We start from the raw sequence: 17,754 nt of genomic DNA, 5'->3' as shown, positions 1-17,754 counted from the left end.
ACTCTCGAACAAACAAGTGATTGTCCCTTTTCATTTTGATCAAAATATTACAAGGAACCTAGGAAGATTTGAAAAGCTCCTTTAAAAGCTAAAAAAAACTCTGGAAGAATTTGTTGTTATTGTTTCTAGGATCTTGCAATGAGACCTTTCTTATGATGACGTCAAACGTGAAAAGTCTGATGTTACACGAAGTTTGATTTGCGTATGCTTCGTAAAACTAACGATCCAATCAAACTTCGCGTACATCAGACCAAAGTTGCCAGATTACGGAAAAAGGAGCCAAACATTGTTATAGTCGGCCCTTTAATTTCTTTGTTTCAAACAAAGAAAACAACGATTATGGTAATAATATTTGGCTTATTTATTAATTAGTCTGGCAAGTCTGCATCAGACTTTTCGCGCTTGACGTCATTATGAAAAAATTCTATTCGAATTCTGGTAATTTACATCCGCCGCATAATTGATGACGTCATAATTATCTCGAAGCTCCTCAAACCGACTCAAACGTCTCATGGCGACGCAAAAACGTAAAGCATGGACGAGCGCTGAAAGGAGAAAAAAATTAGCGATATTTGCATCGCTGTGTGCTTTAGCCGTCGTTGTTATTGTTCTAGTGGTCGTTCTTCTTACGCTGTTTAAATCCGAGAACGATAAAGAGGAGGAACGTACAATTGGTAAGTGAGTAAAAAAAACTGACACGGCTTTAAAACTCAAATTAGCCGCGAACTTATGGCTGGAATTTGATAATTCCCATGACAGACCCACGCGTACAATCAACAGGACGTGGTTAATTAATGCAAAAGTGTTTAAACCAATTGAACTAATTCAACGTGGCGCGTGTGCTAGAAAAACAATTTGATAAAACTGTTCTTTTTTATTTACAGAGCTTAGTCTTAGAATGCATTTTAACTCCCAAAGGGAACAAACTTTATGTTTTAGGTTAATTAATGGTTAGGCAACTTCTGTCACATTGCGGCTAATTTGAATTTCAAAGGTCTCAGTTTTTTTACTCACCCTGTATATTGAATCAAAAGTATATTCTAAAAACTGTTAAAACTGTTATTGCTCAAAAAAGACATAATTGTCATGAAGCCCACACTCACTGGACGCTAGTCTGGCACGCGACGCGATGTCATAACAAGATCAAAGTTCTCCCTCGGTCACAATCAACTTTTCTACATCGTAGCGTGCGGAAGAGGCCCTTTTTTGCCAATTGACCTTTTGCATTATAGACCAACTTTTGATTTAGGCGATAAAAAGGGAATATCCGAAAAGACCATACTAAATTTAGCAATTTGCCAAGTATCGAAATATTGTGAAGTACAGAAAATATAACCAAGCAAAGTAGGCAATTTTTTATTTTTTGTATACTTTTGTATTACAAGAAGAAGTGTGTAGACACACTGTGTAGTTTAACTAATTTAGTTTCACACGTCTGTACGTAATACAAAAGTAAAATTCCCTACTATGTCTTGCTGTATTTTCTGTGCCGTATTTTTTGCAGCCAAATTTGGCATTTATACTAATTTTGCAACGTTTTAGTTCGTGTGTTTACCAACCTCGGTAGAGTGGGAAGTAAAGGCCCTACAGATATAGATGAATACAGCGGTACCGTGCTGGAGAATGAGGTGAGAGCTGTGGATGGTATCCAGCTATGGTCCGTGCCATTCTCTGGGGTATGGTACCTGGAGGTTTACGGTGCGTCCGGTGGGGACGGCCTATACTCGGGTCACAGAGGCCGTTTAGAAGGTGGCCGTGGAGCAAAGTTGACTGGAAAGTTAAAGCTTACCAAAGGAACTGTGCTTAAAATCTTGGTTGGTCAACAAGGTGAAAGGGATCATCTTACACATTTCCGTGCTGGTTCAGGTGGCGGGGGCACGTTTGTCGTGTCAAGTGATGATCAGCCAATTATGGTAGCAGGTGGGGGAGGTGGTGGTGGCGTACCAAAGCTTGGTAAGTAAATACATTTTATCCTTCGTATCATCGATAAAAATATTCTTTATGTCATCCTGACTTCTGAGATCTTGAATTAGTCCCGAAGTGGAAAAGTTTAGGTTTGCCACAAACGAACTGTAAACATTCTGGTGTGGGCAATCGATGAAAAGTGTTTTCATTCGAAACAGTTTCTATCGTCGGTTTAAGGAATATGCCTTTCAAAATAGGGATCTGAGACTATATTTCCCATTGTGATGTCATTCCACGCTTAGCGTGTACAATTATATATTGCTACAGGTAAGTACTCAGTCGGTGGTCCCGGACGAAAAGAATACGTCGATGAAATAGGCCAAGGTGGACACCTGTACGACCCTCAAAGGAACCTCACCGTCACGAATGTGCGCAGCGATCACGCTTGTACGGCTGGTGCCGGCGGTGGCTTTCACAAAGACGGCGCGGGATACCTTGCAGGGTGGGGTGGCAAAGCCTTTGAACACGGTGGAAATGGTGGATGGATAAAACGGCGCAAGTTCGATGTAGCGACAGGCACCAGTACCAGCGGTTATGACAAAGGGGGAGCTGATGGTGGATTTGGAGGAGGGGGAGCCTCGAGCCTCCTTCCAGGAGGGGGCGGTGGATACATCGGGGGAAGCGTGCGAGGTGCGTACTTGTATGATAAGTCCTACAAGTTCGCAGACGGGGGCACATCGTATAACCGCGCGCTATACCCAACCATCACACCAGGTGTGCACAAAAAGCATGGAAGAGTTTTCGTAAAATTCCTTGGAAGCGAATCGCTGCCTTTTCACGCCAATCAAACTACGGATCCTCGTATTCCCAAAACTCGCGAAGATTGGTATAAAGAAGCTTGGGACGATTAGGCGATGTACTTCACAGACATAGGTACGATTGAAAACTTATAAAGATTCATTATCCCGATATTATATTGAAACACAACACGTATTATGACATCCGGAGGTTATCACCAAATAATATAAACACTATTAACGTAATGTATATGAGAAACCATGTATAGTTATACAAAACGTAATATATAACATGCAGCTGAAAAACACACTACGTGCGCGGGGTTGCATTATCCAAAATTAAAGGCTATTGTTGTTTTCCATGTTATGTTTTATACTAATAATTTGCTAATAAGGCTGTGGCAACAAATATTCACCGCCACAATACTCAAAATACGTTATCGTGCATAATCCTTTGCGCGCTCATTCGGTAACCTCGTGACAATGTAACAATATGAAACTTATGTTATCCCACAATTCATCGTGTGTAATTCGATGAAAAACGATATGGCTCCACCAATGAGTGAGATAACCGACAAACTTAGTTGGAATGAATAGCCACGCGTAACCAATCCGTGTGGTCGTTGCTTTAGAAACCTCAGAAAACTTCTCAACTCTTCTCCTCGACATGCGAATGTATACCGAGTAAACCTCGATGAACTATCCGAGCCTTCTGATGAAGCTGAGCTCGTCGAGCCCAAGGACGCTGCTTGTTCAATTTCGAAATTCACTGAGATTTCACGGCGAACACCGTTCTCGCTATTTCTGGGGTTGTCATCCTCAACTTCCAGTAACCAAGGGGAAATATCGTTGATTCGCTCCATGAATACCTTCTCTCGTCGCTTTATAATCTCGCCAACAAAAGTGGGAGCAAGCCATATTATCACGACGAAAATCAAGTAACAGATAAATTGCGGAAGATGTTTCGAGTGATATTCGCGACCGAATATCGCCTGCGCAAGCCCGAAGCCGTACAGCGGTATCGCAAGAGCCACAATATTAGAGAGCTTTAGATTTGACTACGGCTCCCGCTACGGCTACGAGATTCGTCACATTGACGTGATATTCGTGATACTTCGTACTGACGCCAGAGGCACGTAGCCCTCGCTCATCTGACTACGGCATTTTAACAAAACTTCGTAGTCCTGACTACGTGATTTAAAAAGCAATAAAAGTTGACATTTTTTCGTTTTTTTCCAGAAAAAAAATTTTTCGATGAAAAACGATATGGCTCCACCAAGGAGTGAAAAAACCGACAGACTTAACTGGAATGAGTAACCACGCGAAACCAATCCGGGCGTTCGTTGCCTTAAGAATCTCAGAAAACGTCTCAACTCTTTTCCTCGACATGCAAACGTGTATCGTGTAAATCTCGAAGAACTATCGGAGGCTTCTGAAGAAGCCGAGCTGGTCGAGCCCAGGGACGCCGCTCGGCACGTGCAACGAAGTATGTCACTATCAGGTTTCAAGATTATTCGCCGCACCCCGTTTTCTTGATTTGGAGAGTGCATACTGCACACGACAAGGGTATGAACTCCAGAGTTGTCATCCTCAACCTCCAGTAACCAAGGGGAAATATCGTTGATTCGCTCCAAAAATTTCTTCTCTCGTCGCTTTATAATCTCTCCAACAAAAGTGGGAGCAAGCCATATTATCACGACGAAAATCAAGTAACAGATAAATTGCGGAAGATGTTTCGAGTGATATTCGCGGCCGGAAATGGCCTGTGCAAGCCCGAAGCCGTACAGCGGTATCGCGAGAGCCACAATATTATGCGCGATAAACCACCACGATATTTGCTTCCAGGAATTCTTCACCGGCCTCGCGTACAGCTGCATAAAAAGCGAGACAGCGTCCACGGAGGTGTGTTTCCACCTGAGGAAGATGCCTTCCAGGGCTTTCAAACGAGCCGCGTAGCAACAATACAAAAGCGATAATGTCCAGAACAGTGCAAGTGCTATTCCGAGATCATAGATTATGGTCACGAGAACTAAACCGTATAATAGGTGATCAGCAGGACCATGGAGAGGAGGCAGTTCACCAGAAAATCGCTGTGAACCTTTGTTCCACAGTATACCCTTGACGACGTATAGCGTGCAAAGCATGACGGTAAAAAACGTCATTGATACAATCGCAACGGCATTAAGGACTCTGAGCTTCCGTCTCAACGGTTTCAAAAATCCAGTCAACGGTTTCATTGGTTTGAGAACATTCATTTCCAAGTCTCTCGAAGCAAAATAGCGGTTTCCAAGAATGTGTCCTAACCATACAACTATCTCATGAACGAGATATAGTAGATCGATACTAAGCCATGTGGGTTCCTTGGTAGCTCGTATACTATTGCGTAAAATTCCAGCAGTTAACAATAGAAGGTTAACAATGATAGGGTAGATGTAACGTTCCAAGAATCCAGCTGATGGCGGCCGCCAAACTGACAGGACGCGCAACAGAAAGCGTATCACACGAAAATCGCGCGAGCCAAATAAGAGGATTGTGGTGGAAGGCGAGGATATACATTGACGTTCCTCGATGTTCATTCTTCTTTTACCAAGATTTGCTTCTTAATTCTTACCTTTCTTTTTCAGTTCTTCTTCAGTTAAAAACCTATAAATCAGTTAAATAATATTAACTTGCAGGGGCACACACTCTAAAAACAAATTAGGAGCGTCCCACGTTCTGCATGCATGGGTGATTTACTTTTATTAGTTATTAGTAGTATTTAATAGGAGAAGCTGGCATGTAGTATCTAGCCACAAAACACACCCCTAGAGTGGACGCCCTTGGTTGTGTAGATGTTAACAGTTTTGCAACCCATCGCTTCAAGATTTTGTTGCTACAGATTTTAGAAAATTGTATTAATATAGCGAATCGAAATATAAACAAGCGTCCGGACCAGTATTACACATTATATTACACTCGCACAAGCTGTGCCTCACGCAAAAATTCAATATGGCGTAAATTGGATGCAGCCTTCTTGGACGTGGGTTTTTTTTATTGCAACTGTAAGGGATAATTGGTATCATGCCATATTTAAAGCTTGTTTTAGCTTGAAAAAAGTTAGACCTATATGACTATTTGTCGTAGCTTTCACATCTGCTGTATGCGGGAAAATATTCTTCAATAGCCGATTCAAAGGGCTTTTTTTTGCCAATTTCACACCTTTGTTTCGCTATATATTAGAGTGTACTTACCTTATAGGCTTCTTGTACGAAGCCTGTCAGCTTTCTATTTTTTAATCGCACAGTACTGCTTTCCTCTCAACCTTTCTTTATCCCACCAACATAGACCGCGTTTATTTATCCCGGTTTACCTGTTCATTGAGGCATTATTAATTTGCTTTCTTTTCGTCTTCCTGACGCACTTTCGCTTTTAGTTAGGTCCTTTCTCTGGAATATTGCCATATTGACATACACTTTCAGCCTGAATTTCGAAACCGTTCATCTGATGTCTTATAATTCTTTTAGCTCTTCAGCAGGCCAGGTTGCTGTCGGAATAGCTGTTTGTTTCTTCCTCAGATTTTGCGAAAAACTCCCCTCAAGTTGCTTATTATCTAATACATGTAGTTATTTTTGTTACAATTACCATTATATGTAAGTCCAAAACAACAACAGAATTTTTTCTGTCAGTACTTCGCTGACAAAAAGGAACTACAAAAGCATTGGTTTGGTTTTGAAAAAGGAAATTTCATTTAGCGTTCTAGATCTTAAATTGGTTTCGTATTCGGTAATATTCATCGTGAAAAAAAGGAAAGAAATAAAATTCATAATATAGAAGGCATTTTCATATATTTCATCTTAATTTGATATTGGCTTTTGTAACAACTTCCATATAGATATATACCTGTCCTAAAGATCATATTCATGTTACTAATTGACCCGCATATTATATTAATAATTCATATATGTTTTACCGACTTTACTTTCAGTAGGAAAGCAAAACTTGGTTATTATCAATCTATTGTAGAAAAATAAGATCAGTACTAGAATATGCGGCACCAATTCGTGCAGGTTTGCCACACTACATAAATTAAGAAGGACATCGAAAGAGTACAAAATCGCCGTCGCGATTACATCAGCCGGTTATATACCAAGGAATAATAAAATGACACGTTGTCTACTCTTTGGATCTAGTGTTCTTCCTTATATAATAAACGTCTTCAACTGTACCCATATAGGACGATGAAAATAACAACGTGCCACCAGCAATTCAGAACCGAGGAAGAATAACAAGATGATTTGACTCCAACTGATTCATGTTCGTCATTTTTAAGTGCGAAACCATGCGCACGACATTCAAGAAATCCATTCTATCGAGATGTGCTAGAGTATGGAACACACAACCATGTATAGCAGCGACCTGACATCAAAGAATGCAAGCCTTGGCAGTTTCGAGAAAAATCTCCGGATAGAAACATCTCTAGATAACTATGACTATGACATCGAAGATCCTAGAACATGGATGGAATTCTATATTTTTGTCTTGTAACATGTGTTGTTAGCACCAACTTCATCATATAAATAACATGCAATTTGACATAAAGAATCTTTTATACCAAGGGCTCTTGGTTGAAGTACTCGGCATGAAGTACCGATCGAACATACCCAATGAAATATAGTGAAATAGAAAGAGCAAGAAATAAAAAAAGCAGTAAAGCATACATGCACTTCGGTGTTTGAAGTCACAAACAAGGGTTCGCGACGCTTTGCGCTGATCATTGTTAAACTCTCCCATCCATGATCATGCAGATAGCTTGGACAGACCAATGGATACTATATATAAGAACGGCTATAGATCTAAATTGGTATGCCATCATGATATCATCTGCAATATTTTTATCACCTATTTGCTGTGGGGCTTTAAAGCCTGTTTTAGACGTCAAACTTTTCGCGTGTGCCAATTAAATCGAATGCAACTATTCAAAATAATGAACTTAAACAAGTTTTTAGTTTAGCTCAATAACATGCATTAGCTTCGGCACAGAAAAAGTTCGACGTATAAAACCTGGTCTAACATCGAGCGCCTGACCTAAGCAGTCTTGATTTTTTGTTAAAACTCACTAATTGGCATTCAAGAATAGTGGTTTTCATCCGCTATATAGTATCCTGTTATTGATGGGCTTTTACAATTTTAATCAGTGATGTGAATGGGGTCAGCTCCGATGCATATGCTGCACATGCAGGAGTGAGCGAATTAAATGCACAACATTTTGCCTACAGACTATACATAGCATGCACATGAATAAAACACAAGCATGCACATGCGGTGAACAATGTATCAATAGCCTGATGCATCTCGGCCACTGACTTATATTTATAAGATATATTCCTTATATAATATATATAATATTATTATAATATAGGTCAGTGGCCTTGCGATTTTGACTTGATCAGAATGGAGTGCAAGGCGCCACATAAAAACATAAAGATTGTTGACAACACTTTTTGTTTCAGGTTAGTGCCTGGATGAAATATGACGTTGCTAAAAGGCATGTAGTGATACATACAGTAGGAGGCAAAAGTTTGAGTCCAGTGACTGTATTTCTTTGTTTCAGCAGCATATATTAATATTCTACAGAAAACCTTACCGATAAGTGAACTAGAAAAAAGTAAACAAGTAAACAGAAAAATACATGCTGTACAACAACTATGAGATGTTATGATATTCATTTTTACGTATTTTAATGTGCAAACATGCATTTACATGTCATTGCTTAGTTCCCTCTTTTTTGCTCTTGAAATGACCTTTATTCTTGCTCGCATAGATTCCATAGGTTTTTTAATGTCACACGTTCAATACCTTGCCAGCATTCGTTGACCACTTGCCTCAAGTCAGCCTGGCTGGCGGGTCTGTGCCTCGCCCTCTTCCGGTTAAAACGGTTCTACAAGTGCTCCATAGGTTTTAGATCTGGAATATGAGGTGGAAAGCCATGACAACGAGATCACCAGAATGAGTTTGCTTCTAAACGATTTCTGGCACATAGAAGATGTGCATGTGCTTAGGGTGATTATCATGTAGTTAGACGTGCGATCATCTTTGTACCAGATGAAATTCCATGTCCTTGAAGAATTGGATGATACTTTTCTTTAATTAGGATCCTATTATATCTTTCAATATTGCCAAACCGAGCATGACCAAAGCAGCTAAAAGTTTGCTTGAGTAGGATTTAGTTTCTTCGAACCTCTCCAAGGTTAGTTGCATACCACCTTTTTAAATTCTCACTTCTTCTGCGATCTTACGAGGAAAGAATCCTTCAATACTTAATGGAACTATTTGTCCTTGTGCACCATCACTTTGCCCTTTTTCCTACCCATCTTGGGCAGTGTAAAGGAATGAGAACTTTATTTTGTTATAATTTAGATCATTAGGACCAAAACAGTGTGCAATTAATATAGTTTACAGTACTGAAACACTAGCACGCATGTCTTAACTCCAATACGCTGCCAGGATTTAATACTGGAATTCTACAACGACTGGACTCAAACTTTTGCCTCCTACTGTACGTAGAATCGTACTGATATAAAAATAACTAAATTAAACTGCTATTGTTGTTCTCCATGTTATATATTTTTACCAATAATTTAATTACCTTAAAAGCTGTCAAAAACCTTCGCAAAACTAGAAAAAAATGCAAGTAAGTATCCGTTGTTACAATACTGCAAACAGCTGGGGTTAGGTTGCAGTTCGGTTGCGGTCGACCGATAATAGAACCGCAGACGACCGCAAGGGAAAAAATACGATCGCGATTGCCGTTCACTTCCGAAAGGAATGTTATGAACAGCTGAGAACGACAACACAATAATCATATCGAAAACATTTTAAGAATGTCTGTCAGACCGAGTTAGGCCGAGGTTAAACCTCCGTCTCACCGCGGTTCGACCTCAGTCTGACCTCGGTTCAACCGCTATCAGACCGAGGTTTGACCTAGGTTAACCACGGTTTTTGTTAGCTTATTTCTGGGCAGGACTGTAATATCCCACGAAACATCCTTTATATTTTCAATACTTATAATGCACATACTTAAATTAAGAGGATTTTGACTTGCTATCATAACTGAACAACATCTGGCATCGTACCATTACAATACCCGAGAAACGGTTCAGTCGTCGTATGCAATTCGATGAAAAACGATATGGCTCCACCAAGGAGTGAAAAAACCGACAGACTTAACTGGAATGAGTAACCACGCGAAACCAATCCGGGCGTTCGTTGCCTTAAGAATCTCAGAAAACGTCTCAACTCTTTTCCTCGACATGCAAACGTGTATCGTGTAAATCTCGAAGAACTATCGGAGGCTTCTGAAGAAGCCGAGCTGGTCGAGCCCAGGGACGCCGCTCGGCACGTGCAACGAAGTATGTCACTATCAGGTTTCAAGATTATTCGCCGCACCCCGTTTTCTTGATTTGGAGAGTGCATACTGCACACGACAAGGGTATGAACTCCAGAGTTGTCATCCTCAACCTCCAGTAACCAAGGGGAAATATCGTTGATTCGCTCCAAAAATTTCTTCTCTCGTCGCTTTATAATCTCTCCAACAAAAGTGGGAGCAAGCCATATTATCACGACGAAAATCAAGTAACAGATAAATTGCGGAAGATGTTTCGAGTGATATTCGCGGCCGGAAATGGCCTGTGCAAGCCCGAAGCCGTACAGCGGTATCGCGAGAGCCACAATATTATGCGCGATAAACCACCAGGATATTTGCTTCCAGGAATTCTTTACCGGTCTCGCGTACAGCTGCATGAAAAACGAGACAGCGTCCACGGAGGTGTGTTTCCACCTGAGGAAAATGCCTTCCAGGGCTTTCAAACGAGCCGCGTAGCAACAATACAAAAGCGACAATGTCCAGAACAGTGCAAGTGCTATTCCGAGATCATAGATTATGGTCACTAAAACTAAACCGTATAAAACGTGATCAGCAGGACCATGGAGATGAGGCAGTGCACCAGAAAATCGCCGTGAACCCTTGTTCCACAGTATACCCTTGACGACGTATAGCGTGCAAAGCATGATCGTAAAAAACGTCATTGATACAATCGCTACGACATTAAGGATTCTAAGCTTCCGTCTCAACGGTTTCAAAAGCCCGGTCAATGGTTTCATTGGTCTGAGCACATTCGTTTCCAAGTCTCTTGAAGCAAAGTAGCGGTTTCCAAGAATATGTCCTAACCATACAACGATCTCATGAACGAGATATAGTAGTTGGATATTAAGCCATGTAGGTCCCTCCAAAGCTTGAATACTATTGCGTAAAATTCCAGCAGTTAACAAAAGAAGGTTAACAGTGATAGGGTAGATGTAACGTTCCAAGAATCCAGCTGATGGTGGCCGCCAAACTGACAGGACGCGCAACAGAAAGCGTATCACACGAAAATCGCGCGAGTCAAATAACAGGATCTTGGTGGTTGGCAAGGATTTACATCGATCGCGCCGTTCCTCAATGTTCATCCTTCTTTTACCAAGATGTCTATCTCAACGCTCACTTTTCTTTTTCGGTTAGAAACCTGAAACAATTATACATAATTTATTAACTACTGATCTACAGGGACCAGTTGTTCAAAGCTGGGTTAGCACTAACCCTGGGTTAACTTTTAATCCAGTATTTTGGTGCAAGTGCTTCTGAACCACTATTCGTTTTAAAACCTTTACAAAATTTGGCTTTTGTCGGTCCAGAAAATATTTATGGAAAAAGATATAGTTATGGAAAAAAATCTGGCTCATATTCACTTAATGGTATAGCAAACTGAAAATGCTTGTTTTAATTATACACGATATTTTATAGACTAGAATTACAGATTGTAAGTGAAATGCTGCGAGTGAATACACGTATTTTTCCCCAGTCATCTCATGGGTAGTACTATGCATGGAGATATTGCGTCTCTAAAAACTTCATCTTGTTTATATTATGGACTATGTCAGTCGTATTTTAATAAAGTGCTCAAACCTGAACACAAGCTGTTCAGTCTTATTCCTAACAGACGGGAAAACATATACGCAATTATAATTTACGTAATGATCATACATATTGATCTATATTGTAGAACTATAGTAGATTTTGTAATTCGTTTATCCGGTATATAACTCTCTATCATGATAATTCTAAATATGTATAGTCTCAATGTATATTAAAAAAGTAACAAGTCCTGTACAAATCAGCTTTTAGCTGCCTTTCAGACCTTGGTTTTTAATTAAACTCTCAGACTCTATAGGGCGGGGAAATTTTCTTTAACAAGATTCGATCGGCTTTTTTTCTTTTCCATGCATGCATCCATATATAGCTATATAAGAATGTACTATATATACCTTAGTCTTTTCGCTTTTCTAATATAGTGAACACTATACCCTTTCCTTAACGGCAACTTTTCTTCATCCAAAAGATCCGCGATTATTTATCAATCGGCTTGCAAGTCGGCTTACCTCATCAATATGATGCTTTCTTTTCGTCTTCCTGACTCACTTTCGCTATTCGGCATTTTCGTTATGATATTTGATATTTCATCTTTACTTTAGCTATATTTCATATTTACTGACGCATTGGAACATCTTAGTTTCTTTTAGTTGTTCATACGAAGGTTGCCACCAACAATTTTTTTCGTTTGAATTTTGCAAGAAATCATCCCCTCAAATTGCCCAATACGGCAATAGCTAATACCCAAATTACCGAGATATAGGACTTAGGCCTTTCATTCTTGCATCGATTCTTCCATTAAGATTAGAGAGGTTTAACCACCCCTTCTTTAAGTCGTAAGGGAAATTTAGCTGCGGTATTATTGTATTCGGTTTTATATTCGGTAATATTTTATTATTGAGAAAGGAAACTAAAATTATAGTATTGAAGCAATTTGATATTGGCAAGATATTTTTTAATTCTTTCCATAGATATTACTACTTCGGCTAAAGACCCTTTATATTCATGTTACTGAAACCCGCAAACTCTGTTCGTGCCTCAGAACACTGGCGGTTTCAAAACGACCTCATTCCATGCGGCCCCGGATTAACTTTCCATGGCCGGAGAAAGGTTAATCTTTCATGGCAAAAATGTGAATAATTGATCTTCCCTTCACGATCAGAGTATTATTTGTTCATCACGTTGATTAAACCTTAGAAAGCTCGGAGGAAACGACCAACTATCGGCCAGTTAAAATCCAGGGCCGAGGGCAATTGCCCTCTATGCCCCTTCGGTAACCCAGCACTGCCTTCCCGATGGCCGAGCTAACCGAATTATGTATTTTGAAAATAAAAAGCCTCATGGCTTGCGTCTTCTAAGACATCATCGACACTTCACTGACATCGCCGCGACATGCAGGCGATTTCGTGGGCGCTTGAGGATGTTATGTACATGAAGAGCGTAAAATAAATCAAAATATTATCTTCTTTTATTGAGGGTATGATTTGAATTGGGTCAGCCTCAAATGTTTCGATGCTTATACTGACTGCACTGGAGTCAGCCTCGCAAGCCAGGCGTTGGCCGTAGAGCGTAGGAAGAAAAGCCTGGCTTGCGAGGCTGCAAAGGAGTGAGCGAATTAATGATACGGAATTTATAAAATAACATGTATAAAACGCGTGTTCTGATTGGCGAAGCCTGTTTTCCGATCAGGCCATCCAAACACGCGGAAATTAATTCGCTTTTTGAAATCAAACTTGGAACATTACCTTGTTGTTGTTATTCTATAAAACAATTACTTGCTGTACAAAAAGTGGGAATATTGGTACAAAAGTTGGGAAACAATTTGTACAAACTTCCTAATTTGTGCAGACACAGTGATGCAAATGAGGAAGATTTAAAAATATCCATAAAAGCATCAAGTTCGCGTGAAACATAAGAGCGAAATTACCATTTTTGTATACAAGACGGTAAAGTTGAATACGATATTTCTGCAAAGCGACTGTATATATACCAACCAAGCAATATATCAATTTTAACTCGCGTCACCCGAAACACGAAGACCCAAAATCCCAGGTGTGGAGGATTTTAATACAGAATGTTAAGACAGATTTTAATACAAAATGTCATAGCACGTATTGGGACCCTGGGAAATTGTGGAGATGGCTATATATGCTCTTATTGCAGGGCTACCTAAAAAAAGGCATATTGATAATTGAGGATTGAAAACTTATGAACGTTGTAAAATTTTGTGAAATGTGAGAATTGTGACATTTGTGCAATGTTGAAATTATGATGTGAAACTGATTGGTAAGAATTTACCACATTTTTCGTTCAAAAGCTCATTAATGATTTTTTTCGCTTGCAATCTCAGCACCCGGTTGAGTGTTGACAACACTTGTTTCCCAAGAGGTAATTCAAAAATCGATTTAAAACTTCAAGAAAATGTTTAATGATAATAACTAAACTATATATACAGGTTAGGGCCTTTTCAGTGATCCCGGCAAACACTCTATCTAGTGCTTTTATGATCTATTTCTATCTTATCCATGCGAGATCCTGCCGATAAATACTCCATGCTGTCCACGTTGGATGATTTTGTAGTAAACAAACCTTCTGAACTAGCTTGCAAATATATTCGTTTTCCACAAAAAACGTTGGAAATTACTTCACCTCGGCTATTACTCATAATATAGACAGATATTCACAGCATTATATATACACAGCGTGCTAATTTATGTCGACAGCTCTTAACACATTTCAAAATTGTGAAAAGGTGTGTAGAATTCCGAAAATCCATATAGCTCGACATCATTTTATGATAGGAACTATAAACTAAGATACTGTACCATTACAGTGTTTGTATAACATATTTTCAGAATTCACCGAATGTAGTTCGGTGAGAAACGATATGGCTCCACCAATGAGTGAAATAAACGACAAATTTAACTGGAATGAATAACCGCGCGAAACCAATCCGGGCGTTCGTCCTTTTAGAAACCTCAGAAAATTTCTTAGCTCTTCTCCTCGAAAAGCGAACGTAAACACCGCGGACCTCGAAACACGTTCGGGATTTTCTGAAGAATTTGAGCCCGTCGAGCTCAGCCCCAGCGATGCTCTTTGACAGGTGCAGCGACTGCGAGGTATATCATTTTCAGAATTCAAGACGATACAGCGCACCCCACTCTCCCCATTCAAAGTGTGCACGCCACGTTCGTCAGGGAGGTAGCCCCCCGGATTGTTATTTTCCGCTTCTAGTGACCAAGGGGATATATTGTTGATACGCTCCAAAAATTTCTTCTCTCGTCGTTTTATTTGTTCACTGACAAATATTGGCGCAAGCCAGATGGTCACAATAAAAATCAAGTAACAGATAAATTGTGGAAGGTGCTTCGAGTGGTACTCGCGACCGGAAATAGCCTGCGCCAGCTCGTAACCGTACAGCGGTATCGCGAGAGCCACAATATTATGCGCGATAAACCACCAGGACATTTGCTTCCAGGAATTCTTTACCGGCCTCGCGTACAGCTGCATGAAAAACGAGACAGCGTCCACAGAGGTTTGTTTCCACCTGAGGAAGATGCCTTCCAGGGCTTTCAAACGAGCCGCGTAGCAACAATACAAAAGTGACAATGTCCAGAACAGTGCAAGTGCTATTCCGAGATCATAGATTATGGTCACTAAAACTAAACCGTATAAAACGTGATCAGCAGGACCATGGAGATGAGGCAGTGCGGCTGAAAATCGCTGAGCACCCTTGTACCACAGTAAACCCACCACTACATATAGCGTACTGAGCATGACGGTCACAAACGTCATCGATATAATCACAACAGCATTTAGAATTTTTAGTTTCCGTTTTAACGGTTTCTGAATTCCGACTAACGGCTTAATTGGGTTCAGCACATTCATTTCCATGTCTCTTGAAGCGAAGTAGCGGTTTGCAAGAATATGTCCTAACCATACAACAATCTCGTGGACGAGGTATAGCAGTTGGATACTCAGCCACGTGGGCTTACCAACGGCTTGTACAACATTTCGTAGAATCCCAGCGGTCAACAATAGAAGATTCACAGCCACAGGATAGACGTAGCTTTCCACGAATCCGGCTGACTGCGGTCGCCAAACTGATAGGACGCGCAAAAAATAGCGTATAACACGAAAGTCGCGTGAACCAAATGAAGGGATTTCACTGTTTGGAGAAGACATACTCCGAAGCTCCTCATAGTACCCCACAGTAGTCATTGTCTTTTCAACAAAGATGGTTCCTAAATGCCAAAGATAAACTTCCTGAAGAAATCAATTTCGCGTCTATAACAGAAGGGGCATCTGCTCGCGAAAGCCGCAAGGCCACAAGTTCGACAATGTTAAAACTAGGTTGATTGACAGCTGAAATTGTACTTACAGTTTCAGTTTCACATGATAGTATACGTACTACTCATACTTTCAAATCTTTCTGATCGCATGGAATTTTGAATTTATACATGCACCCGCCGTTGAAGTGGCTCTGCACTGAAAAAATGCCAAATGCGAAAGGTTAATCCGGCCCTTGGCTTAGTGTGTTCAAGGACATAGCAATGACTACAAATAAACGAATGCTGATATCTCGTAGAAAAACTAACAAAGCAAAAGTAACCGCAATTCAACATTGGAATATTAGCATAACATTAGATTTCGTTGTTCAAAGACAAAATACGACAAAAATTCTTAATTAGGGGCATCTTAAAAAACACTTGGATCTTTTTCAAAATTTAATAAACTTTTGAGCACCCAATTACCCACAACGGAAATTATAAAGAACTTCCATGGTTTCTGAGGATCCGCATTACTTATTTGCCATCGAGTCATATCGGTTTATTAGATGTAAATGATTCAAAACATATTCAGGGTCAGTCTTTCACGATTTAATTCGATTTTCACTTCAAGCTTATTTAAAATATTGTCGGTCGTCGTCATTATATTTCGACGTCCCACATCTCAACTACGCCGGTTGTATAAACTTTTACCCATAAGCCTACATTAGCAATGCATTAGCGTAGCTTAATCGCGTCTAACACGCTTCTGATAATATACACGATAGGCTAATTCTGCAACTACCGGCCCAACTATAGTTGAAACTGAGTTAACTATACTTTTTCAAACACACAGCCGCCCCTGAACTCATGTTTATAACATTACACAAATGCCTAATGGCTGGCAGAGCAATAACCACGGAACAACAAGCTCAAAATGCTACTCGAGAGTATAACTATAAGAGGTTAAATGGCTGCTAAAAGTTATTAGGATAAAGCTAATGTCTGAGTAATGAACAATCTGCAATTTGTCGCAAGACCGGATGCCAAAAGTAAAGACTAAGGTCGAGTTAAATTCTTTATGCCTGAAATAGTTTCGCCAGACGATAGCCAGAACTTGTAAATAACAATATAACTGTCTGTAACAGCAAGGAGCCAAATAATTTTACTCGTAAGAATCTTCCCTACGGAACACTGCAAATTTCTGTCCTATATAATAGCTATATATAGTACGCCGCCTATATGTGACAAAACTATACGCGGAAGCCAATTACGACAAAGAAGTAGAATGTCTGAATGCGATGCTTTAAAATTATAATCAATTTAGATTGTTGCACTAGATTAATTGTTAGGTGAAAACTCGCCCAATACGAAGTTGCAACTCACCTTGTTTACTCACACACCGCGCCAGCAACAACTTCCTGACACAACCTCCCCTGACCCTGTAAGCAGGCTACGCTTCAAAATGGACAATGTTAAATGTTACGTCCTGAACGAAGCAAAAGGCAAGGCAAGGTTTATTGTAAACATATGTAGGCACACGACAACGGGAATTCTAATTTCGGAATTACGTATGTTTACGTTTATGCCCATAAATGGTCAGAGGTATTATTCAACACAAGACAAAGGCATCGCCATCGGGGAACTTCCGAACCGTTTGATCCCCCAAGCGGGAGGTTAGAAACCATGCACTGCATGATTATCTCGAGGACATGAATTCAAATTTCCGTTGTTCTGGAGGACTTAATTAGGCATTTCATAAGTATAGCCATAAGCAATATGTATACTAAAACATTATGCAATACCTTTCTTTGATAGTTCTAAAACAAAAACGGTGAAA

General features: G+C 40.0%; 1 protein-coding gene across 2 annotated transcripts; it reads right to left on the bottom strand.

Moving 5' to 3' along the window:
- Positions 1-14,096: 14,096 nt before the first annotated feature.
- Positions 14,097-17,444, bottom strand: LOC114530255. Of its 2 annotated transcripts, XM_028551861.1 has the most exons (3): positions 17,301-17,444; positions 16,028-16,134; positions 14,097-15,890 (listed from the first exon to the last, which is right to left on the bottom strand). In XM_028551861.1, exon 3 carries the CDS (start codon positions 15,865-15,867, stop codon positions 14,458-14,460), a length of 1,410 nt encoding a protein of 469 aa, XP_028407662.1. In that variant the 5' UTR covers positions 15,868-15,890; positions 16,028-16,134; positions 17,301-17,444; the 3' UTR covers positions 14,097-14,457. The 2 variants fall into 2 exon arrangements, with proteins under 2 accessions (XP_028407662.1, XP_028407654.1); XM_028551853.1 differs by lacking the exon at positions 16,028-16,134.
- Between the last annotated feature and the right edge of the window lie 310 nt (positions 17,445-17,754).

Source organism: Dendronephthya gigantea, unplaced genomic scaffold (genome assembly GCF_004324835.1).
Source record: "Dendronephthya gigantea isolate DGI-Jeju-01 unplaced genomic scaffold, DenGig_1.0 000001F, whole genome shotgun sequence".
Taxonomy (NCBI): Eukaryota; Metazoa; Cnidaria; class Anthozoa; order Malacalcyonacea; family Nephtheidae; genus Dendronephthya; species Dendronephthya gigantea.
This window is presented reverse-complemented; position numbering and strand designations above follow the sequence as displayed.

Coding starts and splice junctions, on each gene's coding strand:
- LOC114530255 (XM_028551861.1), bottom strand. CDS start 15,867: ATGACTACTGTGGGGTACTATGAGGAGCTTCGGAGTATGTCTTCTCCA.